Source organism: Giraffa tippelskirchi, chromosome X (genome assembly GCF_054371585.1).
Source record: "Giraffa tippelskirchi isolate mGirTip1 chromosome X, T2T-mGirTip1v1.2.pri, whole genome shotgun sequence".
NCBI classification, from domain to species: Eukaryota; Metazoa; Chordata; class Mammalia; order Artiodactyla; family Giraffidae; genus Giraffa; species Giraffa tippelskirchi.
In genome coordinates, this window is record NC_137289.1 from 122,057,501 (window position 1) to 122,070,251 (window position 12,751).

Consider the following 12,751-nt stretch of genomic DNA (forward strand, 5'->3'; position numbering starts at 1 on the left):
ACACAGACACACGCACAAAGACACACACACAGACACACACACAGACACACACACAGACAGACACACACACAGACACACACACACAGACACACACACACAGACACATGCACACAGACAGACACACATACAGACACACACACACAGACACAAACACAGACACACACAGACACACACACAGACACACACACAGACACACACACAGACACACACACACAGACAGACACACACACACACAGATACACACACACAGACAGACTCACACACTCAGATACACACACACAGACAGACACACACACACACAGATACACACACACAGACAGACTCACACACACAGATACACACAGACAGACAGACACACACAGACACACACACAGACACACACACACTGAGACACACACACACAGATGCACACACAGACAGATACACACACACAGACAGACACACACACACAGACACACACACAGACACACACACACAGACAGACACATGCACACAGACAGACGCACACACAGACACACACAGACACACACACAGACACACGCACACAGACACATGCACACAGACAGACACACATACAGACACACACACACAGACAGCCACACACACAGTCAGACACACACACACAGACACACACACAGACGCGCACACAGACAGATACACACACAGACACACACACACAGACACACGCACAGACACACGCACACAGACACATGCACACAGACAGACACCCACAGACACACACACAGAGACGCACACACACAGACACACACACACAGACAGACCCACACACACACACAGACACACACACAGGGACACATTTCTGATTCCGAATGCAATGAAGGCCACTTCTTCATCTGCTAGTCAGCAACCTTAAAAATAGTGGAAATGGGGACTTCCCTGATGGTCCAATGGTTAAGAATCCGCCTGCCAATGCACCGGACACAGGATCAATCCTTGGTCCAGGAACTAAGATCCCACATGCCATGGGGCATCTAAGCCCATACCCCACTCCTACTGAGGCCACATGCCCCAGAGTTGGTGCTCCACAACAAGAGAAGCCACTGGCGATGAGAAACCTGTGCCCCATGTCTAGAGAGCAGCTGCCACTCGTTGCAACTAGAGAAAGCCTGTGCACAGCAATAAAGACCCAGCACATCCGAAAATAAATTAAATATTTTTTTAAAAATAGTGGAAATGAGCTACAATACCTTAACAAAACTAATCCAGTTCCTGTCATTCTTGGACTGGGTTATATTTTAGTGGTAGGTATTCAATGTGGAGAAATTTGCTTTTCTTGCTGCTTGTATTCTGCTACAATTAGCAACATTTTGCTGTACTGCATATTAGGAAATCAAAAGTCCCGTCCTAATTTTTTAAACACGTGTGCTTGTTGATGGAAAGAAGTAGTATATACTAGAATGATTTTTTGTGTTTTTTTTTTGTTGTTGTCGTTTGTTTTTAATGTTAGAAAAACTTGCTAAAGAAGTAGGTACTTCTTATGGCTGCTATTTCGTCCCAGCATTTTCGGGGCTGTATGCACCTTATTGGGAGCCCAGTGCAAGAGGGTAAGAATTGAAAATAAGGTATGCTTTTGTCAGTCTTGATTTATTTACTATATTAGCTAAGAACTTATTGGTTAATAGTTTTATATTTTCAAATGATTTTGAAATATGGAGGAAATCTTTTATACTTGGGAAGTATAATTGTAGAACCTTTAAACTCTAAGAAGTTGGGACTTCCCTGGCTGTCCAGTGGTTAGGACTCCACGCTTCCACTGCAGGAGGCATGGATTCAATCCCTGGTTGAGGAACTAAGATACTACACTGCATGCCCCGTGGCATGACATAAAGAAGAACTCCAGGGACTTCCCTGGTGGTTCAGTGGCTGGGACTCTGCCCTCCCTCCCAGTTCAGGGCACCTAGGTTCTAGATCCCACCTGCCACAACTAAGACCTGGTTCAGCCAAATCAATAAATAAATATTAGAAAAAAAAACCCATGAAGTTATGTCATCTGAAAATAAGCCCCGGCCATATTCCTATTCATGTTAGTATTATTATCATTTATCTTCAAGATACCTGCAAGTTATGTATCAAAAGGCCATCATCTAAATGAATATTGATTTGGTTTTATATTATTGTCATCTATTCAGATAGATCATGAACTTTTTCATATGTGGATGCAACATTGTAGACTATAAGGATTTTGCCAGCTACTTAATGTTTGTGCCCAGTTTTGGCTCCCCCCCTGACCCCGTACACGTCTATGTACCAAATTCAACCTTTCCATATTTAGCACATTCCCGATTGATGACTCATTTATTCTGCTCTAATCTTAAAAATCTTTGTGTGTATTTTTAGGATCATCTGTGGGCTCACTCAGTTCACCAATAAATGCCATATTGCTTTTGCTGCATTAGAAGCTGTTTGTTTCCAAACTCGAGAGGTAATCAACATGGGCCTTTTTCCTGTACTTAATCCACCTTTATTATTCCTAAACCAATTTTATATATATGTATATGCTAGAATTTTATGAGAATTTAATAAGCTTGTTCTTGTTGTTCAGTCACTAAGTTGTGTCCGACTCTTTGTGACCCCCATGGACTGCAGCACGCCAGGCTTCCCTGTCCTTCACCATCTCCAGAGTTTGCTCAAACTCATGTCCATTGAGTCAGTGATGCTATCCAACCATCTCATCCTCTGCTGCCCACTTCTGTTCTTGCCCTCAATCTTCCCAGCATAATCAGAAATTAAGCCTGGGGACTTCCCTAGCGGTCCAGTGATTAAGACTTCATGCTTCCACTGCAGGGGGCACGGGTTCCATCCCAGGTCAGGGAGCTAAGATCCCATGGGCTGCACAGTAAGGCCCCCCCCCCAATTTTTTTTTTAAATTAAGCCTGCCTAAACTGTGATGTAATAAATGCAAGTTTGTTTTCTTTTCCCAGCTGTCATTACTTTCTAAGTTCCTGTTAGCTGCTGGGCACTGGGCATTTTACAGTTGAGGGGATGCTGAGCGACACATATTAGGCAAAGGATTTGAGTAGTAGCACAAACATAGATACCACGGCAGGAAATCAGGGTGCAAAATAGAGTTGTCTGGCTTGCTTGAATATAGAGGTGAGTACAGAGGAGTGGTAAGAGAAAAGGTTGGTGGTAACCAGATCAAGGAGGACCTAGAAGAAATCTCAATTTTCCTTCTGTAGGCTTTGGGGAGCTTTTGCATATTTTTAAGTAGAAGATGGCTATTTTCTGAGATATTACTGTGTGGTACTTTGATGATGTTCATTGCACTGGGTTTTTTTTTTTTTTTCAGATTTTGGACGCCATGAACCGCGACTGTGGAATTCCACTCAGCCATTTGCAGGTAGACGGTGGAATGACCAACAACAAAATCCTTATGCAGTTACAAGCAGACATTCTGTATATTACAGTAGGTCAGTAACCCTCATTCCTTCAAACCCCAATAGTCATGTTTTTTTGGAAGAACTGATTTTTCAGGCATATGTAACTGCTAAGATAGTGATGTTGTTCGCTCCCCTCAGTGAAGCCGTCCATGCCTGAAACAACTGCCCTGGGAGCCGCCATGGCTGCAGGAGCTGCAGAAGGGGTTGGAGTCTGGAGTCTGGAGCCTGAGGACTTGTCGGCTGTCACAATGGAGCGATTTGAACCTCAGATCAACGCTGAGGGTACTTTTATTTATTTTTATTGTAGAGTTGATTTCTAATACAATGTTGTGTTAGTTCCAGCAGTACAGCAAAGTGATTCAATTATATATACTATGTTTTTCAGATTCTTTTCCCTTATAGGTCATTACATAATATTGAGTATAGTTCCCTGTGCTCCACAGTTACCTTTTTCAGTGAGGGTACTTGTAAAAACTGAAGATTGGTGTACTGTGAAAAGGGAGAGAGAGTTTGGTGGTTTAGTCACAAATCAAGAAATGAAATAAGATTGCAAATGCAAAGGTAATTTCATATTCAGCTGCTGAACATACTTGGCTTCATATTTGAATGAATGTGAATAAGAGAAATAGTTCCCTATTAAAAAAAAAAAAACAAACTTCTATAATCACTGTTTTACCATTCACTTCTACTGTTTATAGTCTCTTCATGTACAAGGATAACAGTGCCACAGTATCAGTTTTATTAGTAGCCTGTTAGTGTAACCTTTTCTGACAGTGACAAGGGAGATATATAGACCACCGACACATCATGTCTGCATTGGGTCATCTTTAGTGCCAATGCCCAGTTTTAGGACAGGATTAACTGGGCTAAGGACCATTCTGGTAACTTTTAACTAAGCACAGCAGGGCTAGCCTGACAAAAGCAGCAACAATTTACATCAATGAGCATTAAATATTTGACTCACTGTTGCAACAAACAAAACTAAGCCACAAGACCGACCAATAGACTGTAGCCCGCCAGGCTCCTCTGTCCATGAACTTTCCAGGCAAGAATACTGGAGTGGGTTGTCAGTTCCTCCTCCAGGGGATCTTCCCAACCCAGGGATCAAATCCATGTCTCTTGCATCTCCTGCATTGGCAGGTGGATTCTTTACCACTGCACCACCTGGGAAGCTCTAATACCTGTAATTAAGTTTGTGTACAAAAGTCAGGTTTTATATATTCAATTTGGTTTTAAACCTTTTTAAAAAGCTGTCTATAAAATGGTATCATAGTGAATTTTGTGGTGGTTCAGATGGTAAAAAATCTGCCTGCAATGCGGGACACCTGGGTTTGATCCTTGGGTTGGGAAGATCCCCTGGAGAAGGGAACAGCTACCCACTCCAGTATTCCAGCCTGGAGAATTCCATGGACAGAGGAGCCTGGCGGGCTACAGTGCATGGGGTCACAAAGAGTTGGACACGACTGAGCGACTTTCACTTTCCAAGGTCCTCTGCCTTCCCCCAAAGAGAAGGCAGATTAAATAGGATTCTCCTTTCTAATTCATCACCACCTGCTTGTGAATGACCTGGTCTTAGCAGGTAGCCTGTCTCTGCATCTCCCTTCAGTTTGCAGACCAGGCTGAATTTCCCTCCAACTTCCACACAAGCTTCTCTCTGCCGTCACTGGCAGTCTTTGGCAGCCATACTGGGATCGGAGTCCTGGTAAAGCTCCATGTCAGTTAAATACAGTGTAACAAACATCAGTTGAATAAGTGAAACAATTTGTCAAGAATGATGAGTGAATATTAGTACTTAGAACATCTTAGTAAACTGTCTTTCTTTTTTAAAAAACTTTTTATTTTTTATTGGAGTATAGTAACTAACGGACTTCCCTGGTGGCTCAGAGGTTAAAGCGTCTGCCTCCAATGCAGGAGACCTGGGTTCGATCCCTGGGTCGGGCAGTTCCACTGGAGAAGGAAATGGCAACCCACTCCAGTATTCTTGCCTGGAGAATCCCATGGACGGAGGAGCCTGGTAGGCTACAGTCCACGGGGTCGCAAAGAGTCGGACACGACTGAGCGACTTCCCAGTAGCATAGTAACTAACAGTTGTTATTGATAGTTTCAGGTGTACAGCAAAGCGACTCAGCCATACGTGTGAAAGTGAAAGTCGCTCAGTTGTGTCCGACTCTTTGTGACCACATGGACTATACAGTCCATGGAATTCTCCAGGCCAGAATACTGGAGTGGGTAGCTGTCCCTTCTCCAGGGGATCTTCCCAACCCAGGGATTGAACCCAGATCTCCCACACTGCAGGCGGATTCTTTACTGTCTGAGCCACCAGGGAAACCAAGAATACTGGAGTGGGTAGCCTATCCCTTCTTCAGTGGATCTTCCCAGTCCAGGAATCGAACTGGAGTCTCCTGGCAGATGATTCCATACGTATACATGTATCCATTCTCCCCCAGACTCCCCTCCCGTCCAGTCTGCCACCTAACATTCAGTAAACTGCCTTTCTTATGTATGGTTTTCCTACTTTCTATTTCTAGAAAGTGAAATTCGTTATTCTACATGGAAGAAAGCTGTGATGAAATCAATGGGTTGGGTTACAACTCAGTCTTCAGAAAGTGGTAAAAATGTTTTTTTTGTTATTGCCACTTTGTCCTAGTATGTTAAATAGCTTCTTTAAGTATCTGTTTATACTTAGCAAGGCTGCTCTGAAGAATAGCATTATCATATGCTCATAGTTTCTAACATTTTGAAAATACTTAAAGTTCTAAACATAAAATGTAAATTATCAGATTGATATATGTGCTTATCTCTATCCTGCCATACCTTTCCTTATTAGTTTATTCCTGGTACTTTGATTGATAACTTAGTTTTCTTAAAAGTAAAAGTATTTCTAGTTTCTTCCTAATGAAAAAAAAAATCAACTAAACTTTTTTTTTTCTCTTCGTAACTGACTTTGCCTTTTTGGGAGGCTGTCTTCATGACCTGAACCGACCAAAAGCTATATTGATTTCATAATACATTTCACGACTTCCTAGACTGCTCCCAAGCCCTTAGTGAGTGTATGTTGTGAGAATTCATTGAAATAAGAGGAAGAAAAGTACCAAGCATAGTAAATTAGAAATGTCATAATTGGGAAATGCTCTTGGCAGAAATTAGAGGACTTTTGTTTTTAATCACTTAGATGGGAAGGTATCTACCATAAATAAACTATTTAGTTGTAAACAGCTCTGAGCTGCCTTTAATATTGAAACAGCCTTTAACATACCTTTAATATGGCATGATATTGTAATCCGTTGCTAAATACAAGATTTGGAATTTAATGAATGAAACAATGGCCAATAATATTTTGAAGCATATAGTTTAAGAGAGAGGAGTTTATAAATGAAATATAGCCTGCCTTCCAACCCCGAAGTGAGTATAGAACCACTTTTTTAAAAAATTATTTATTTATTGGCTGCACCAGTGCTTAGTTGCAGCATGTGGGGTCTAGTTCCCTGTCTAGGGGTCAAACCTGGGCTCCCTTCATTAGGAGCCCAGAGTCTTAGCCACTGGATCACCAGGGAAGTCCCAAGAACCACTTTTAATGTATCTAGCTTTTCAGAGAAGCTTCTGGGATCATCCTGTTTCTACTTGAAGCTTTTGTTTATTATCCTAAATAAGCTTTAGGCTTAATATCCATTGTCTTGACATCTTTTGTTCTGAGACCCACCTTTCTTTCTAAGATGGTGACAAAGCCTTTCTTGCTAAGATTGTCTGCAGTTTTGAGACCTTTTGCAGTTAAACTTCTCAATCATAGGTATTTTTTGTAGCACAGTGGTAGTTGCTTTGAAGGACGCAACAGCCGTGCACTCTGATTTATTTTCTGGTTGCCCTCAGTTAAAAGCTGATGAAAATGAGTTCCGTGATTTCTTTGACTAGTTGTATTTTTTTAAATGGCACAGAAACTTCCCTGGCAGTCCAGTGGTTGAGACTCCACACTTCCAATGCATGGGGCACAGGTTCATCCCTGGTCAGTGAACAAGATCCTGCATGCTCCCAAAAAATAAATAAATAAAATGTATTTTATTTATTTTATGGCCAAAAAAATATTATATGGCCAAATAAATAAATAAAACGGCACAATTCAACCTGTTCCCCTCCCTCGCTGTATCTGCCTCCATGTTGATACCATACATACTTCTTCCTTACTTGCAGTTGAGGATATGATTTTAATCGCCAAGTTCCCACAAAGCCAATTATCATTTTCTCTCTGTTTGCTTACCTTACTGTCAGTGAACTTAAAATGCCAAGAAAAAGTGGATAAAGACAATTACATGATTCTTTTGTTTCTGCCATCAGAATTGATGATAAAATAATTTGATTTTTTGAGAGCTTTTGATTTTTCAAACTTGATTTTTGTTTCAGTTAGGCTGCAGTGTATTTAAGGCAAAGTGTAAAAAACAATTTGTAGTAGATTTATGAAAAGCACTCATGTACAACATTTTGAGAGTCTCAAAAACTGTATAATAATCCAGATAACAATATTCAATTAGTGAAATGCTGATTGTTCTTCATGCAATGTAAGCTATGTAATAATAGTACAGATAGAATCTTGTTTTGATGATCTCATAAGGCTATTCAAATTGCTGCCTGGCCTCTTATCCTCTTTAAATAGTTTTAATTTATGGGAAGAATATTATGTTAGCTTAATTTCCAAAGCATATTGCCAATTTTGAAGCATTCATATTTATTTTCTTGTTGGTAACTATATTTGAATGGAATGTAAAGAATTTTTAACATACAATTTAATATGTTTTAAATGTTGTAGAAATGATTGGGGATTTAATATTTTTTGGAGAGAGCTTATGATAAGTAATGACTTCATGACTTTGTACTCCAAACCCACCAAAATAACATTTTCTTCAAAAATTGTTAAATGTTCAAGATACATAATGTTTAAATTCAAGAAAAGCCTATGTCTGTATCTATCTAGCTATTCTTTAAAGGAAATGTTTTCAATCAGGTTAGAAAATATCAAAACAATTGTGTTCTCAGACAATATTTTAAAATGTAGATTAATACAGTTTAGTTTTTAAATTATAGTAACATTAATTTTCAGGTTCATTTTGTTATACCAACTGTGTGTAAAAAAGAAAATGAAACCAATAGGGTTTGAAATTCATTTTCAAACTCATGAATTGGACTAATATAACTCTTCTCTGATAGCCAAAGGATCTATAATTTTAATCTGGATGGGGAATGGGATTGCTCACTTAGTATCTTTTGGGGAAGAACCAAGAAAGCTAAAATCAGCAGCCTCCCAAAAAGAAAGTTCTCCTTCAGCTTTCTTTGGCTTTGCCAGTGGAAGGTTTATGTTTGTCTATATGCTCTATGTTCTTGCTATTTGTGGCATGCTATCTGTACCGTTTGTTAACTGTCATAAGCCCTCAGTTTGGATTCTGGTTTTGATTTAAAGTAATAACTCTTTGATACTATTTTTATAACTTTTTTTTTGCTATCATGTGATTCTTAACACAAATATTGTAATTATGTGTCTCTCTTTTGGTTTGCTTGACTGGAATTCCCTCCTACTCGGATGACAACAGGTGACCCTAGTATCTTCTGTAGTCTACCCTTGGGCTTTTTTATAGTGAGTAGCGTGGCAATGTTAATCGGAGCAAGGTACCTCTCAGGTCAGTTCCTCTTTAAATTAGACAATTATATGAGTTAGCGTTAATGTATTTGTGTATAAATCAACAGAAAGTTTTCAGTATTTTTCCTTCTTCCTGTTCTTAGGAACCTGGAAAATCTATTAAAGGTCTAGTTAATATACCATTTAATTCAGAATTAAGGACTGTGACTCTGCTTTTATTCTCTTTGATTTTTAGTAGATGATTTTCTTTGAGGGGCTACATTCTGCTGGCAAGTGCAGCAGTAAGCACAAGTACTACTGTTCATGCTTAAATGAAAGGATGTTCAGAGTGTTAGATGAAATGTATAGTATTTGAAATCAATTGAATTTGCTTTCAAATGTGCCTAAGTTGTTTTTCATGCTTATGAAAATCTTCTACACAAGTCTTAACATTTCAATCCTGGTAAGACTTTCGGCCAGAGTATGTTAGCAGAGTTTCTGTAAAACTCTAAACCTGGGGAAAATGTATTGTCACTTTTATTTTAGTTAAGAGAATACATTGGTGAACTGAAATTTTTTTTTAATTATTGCTGAAATAAATTGGGGGTGAAATTCAAACTGAATTATTACTTTTGCATGTTCTGAATATTCTTATAAAAGTAAAATTGCTCAGTACATTATAAAACTCACTGTGTAACCAGCATTAATTTAAATATAATAATCATTTTTGGAAGTTGTTCCTGATAATAGCTCAGTTTTTCTTCAAATTAATGGCCTAAATGGAAATGACATACTTCATATGTTGCCAAGAAAGTGAAACATTTAAAAAATCTTCTTAATTAGGGAAAGAGTTGAATTATTTCTCTTAATTAATTACAAGATGACCTGGGTTTAAAATGTAAAAATTTTTTATTGATATGGGAGAACATCTGTTTTTAGAAGTCTGACAAGCATTAATCAGCTTGGCATCATCACTAAAGCACTATATATAAATATGGAATGAAAAGTTATTTACATTAGCAGAAAGGGAATAAAAATGATCTACATTAGCAGAACATTAAATTATCTTTTAAATTATGATAAAATTTCATGATTATGTGCATGAGAATTTAAAATTAGATTTACCTTTTTCTGTGTTCTTGTTTATAATAAATTTGTTCAAATCTTTTTCTTCCATAACAACCATGTTGGTATTAGTGCTTTACACCTTACAAAAGGCTTCTGTATACATAAATCTGTACAGAATTAGCAGATGCTTATTTTCTTTCTGCTTCTCAGGAATGTTTGGTGGAAGAGTCTGAGTATTCCCCAGAAGAACTATAATTTAAATTTTTTTTAATTCTGTTTTAGGAAAAGTTCTATTTTTTTTCTTTATCCTGAGGTTTTTTTTGTTTTGTTTTGCTTGTTTGTTTGTTTTTGGCTGCATTATGATGGTCTGGAAAAGGAAAGAAAATAGCATTGCAGCTGAATGTTTTCATCGATATTTTTTCCCCTTCTGTTTCCCTTTGATGCCAGTACAGAATGAAAAAGCTTGGTCTTTGAAAAAATAGGATATATAACATATCTCTAAGCTAAAGGATACAGTAAATGTCCAAATTCCCAGACTTCCAAAATAGATATGATTGCCATCTTTAGGATCTCTCTTGGTAACATATGCTGAGATTTGAGAAAAATTGGAATGACTTGTCTTGGTAAACAGTTAGCAATAGCGTTCATTTGCTAATTTTGAAATTGGCCCAGTTATATTTGTTGCATTTTACCTGTGAAGCAATATTTAGGAATCATATGGAATTTCTAGCTCAATAATGATCGAATCATCTTCATTGCTTTAACTCCTAAATTGCATGTTGATTATTATTGATATATATGATTTTTGTCCCATTTTAGGTATGCCGTAAATACTACCAACTCATGGATTCCAAAGATGCGAGCTCTTTACCTATGGAGAGAATCCAGTGATTCTGTCTCTTAATGTGATGACACTATTCATAGACTGATTTTATTTATAAGCCACTTGCTGCATGATCCTCCAAGTAGACCTGTGGCTTGAAATAAAGAAAATGCAGCAGAAAGAATGCTATAGAAACATTTGGTGTGTTTTTTAACAGCACTAGTTAAGATTGGACCAGCCACCTTTGGGGCTGACCCCCTCCTTTGCAATCATTTCCTGCCTCATTCCCTGTAAGATCTAGGAAGAATTCAGATCCTATCCATTGGAATCTTTCATCACGTATATTCAAATTCTGATGGGCCAGGATTTGATTCCTGCACTACACACGCTTCATTAAGGGGCTATTACTAACTGGCTAAAAATCTGTGATTTTTTGTTTGCTTCCTTTTAACAGACTCCCCTACCCAAAGTCCTCTTCTCTGCTTATTAGGGAGACCACAACATCTTCACTAAATGTTTAAATGGAAGCCTCTACTAAATTCTTAAAATAGAAATTTCGTACCCTCATTCTTTAGGCATTTTTCTAAAAAGTATTTGCCAAAACTGAAAATTCTTCATGTATTTTACATGGTCTCACTAATTATACTGAATTGCTATCTGGATCTTATAGGGAAGGACACTTTCCTTTTTTTTTTTTTTTTTTTCGTTCCTTTTTATATTTTTTACATTGTGTATAACATATATGTCTCTATATTTTGTATAATGAGGGTAGCCCATTTATAAATTAAGAGTACATGTTCTCACTAATTACACTGAATTTCTGTCAGGATCTTATAGGGAAGAATACTTCCTTTTCTTTTCATCTCTCCTTTTTATATTTCTTACTTTGTATGTGTAACATACATGTGTTTATATTTTATATACTGAGGGTAGCCCATTTATAAATTAAGAACACATTATATTCAGTGGATTCTAATGGGGCTGGTCTTAAGTGGACCACTATGTGTATAAATATTTTGGGGAAAACAGCTGTATACATTTTTGGGCAACAATTATGCATATTATTTCCCAGGAAAAGCTTTCTTGAAGAGCCAACATTTAAAATTTAAGTATATGTTCTATGTGAATGAAAGAAAATGTACTTTATTGTGACTATAATTTCTTATACCATACTTTTATATGCTAAAAAAAAAACCCCTGTGGAATACTATAGCAAATATTGTTTTCAAATACAAGCACTTAGTCCATATAAAGTTTGCTTTTCCTTTGATATAAATTTAGACCTATTTGGGATCCTTTTGAGGGAATATCAAAAAAAGTTTATAAACTTAAGTAGAAAAAAAGAGCCAAGAATCTCTTTCCATCTAAGTATGTTATAAATTGCTGATGAGAAATTAAAATGTCTATTTGAGATGACAAGTAGTTATCTCTGCTTATGGACATATTATTAATACAACATAAAAATGGTTTAATTGATAGAAAAAGCTTCCAGTAAACCCAAGAATTTCCTTCTTGGGTTGCAGCCACAACCAAGAAATTCTCAAAAAATTTAATGTGAGGCATTATAGCAACTTACCTAATCTAGCTTCTCAATGTCAATTTTAAAAGAAGCTTAATTTTTTTACTACAAACAAGAAAGTACTGCCTCCTAATTATTTTCTTCAGTGATGAAAATGGAAAAATATTTGTATATTAATATAAAAGGTTTTGTTTTGTTTGGAATGAATGGTAGCTTGCATTTTCAGTTCTGATTATGCTGTTTGTAAATTATTGAATCTGCTGGGTTTTATTGGTGCAGCTGCCACTTTAGTGACATAAATGTTACAGAACGGTACTATGAAATTATTATTTTGTGGC

At 37.5% G+C, this 12,751-nt stretch overlaps 1 protein-coding gene across 1 annotated transcript; it reads left to right on the forward strand.

The window, feature by feature from the left end:
* Positions 1 to 1,461: 1,461 nt before the first annotated feature.
* Positions 1,462 to 11,075, forward strand: LOC145535752 (glycerol kinase-like). The gene is made up of 7 exons (XM_081564103.1): positions 1,462 to 1,565; positions 2,359 to 2,443; positions 3,311 to 3,431; positions 3,540 to 3,683; positions 5,930 to 6,010; positions 8,978 to 9,064; positions 10,891 to 11,075. The coding sequence occupies exons 1-7, from the start codon at positions 1,462 to 1,464 to the stop codon at positions 10,899 to 10,901; spliced, it is 633 nt and encodes a 210-aa protein (XP_081420229.1). The 3' UTR covers positions 10,902 to 11,075.
* Positions 11,076 to 12,751: the final 1,676 nt, after the last annotated feature.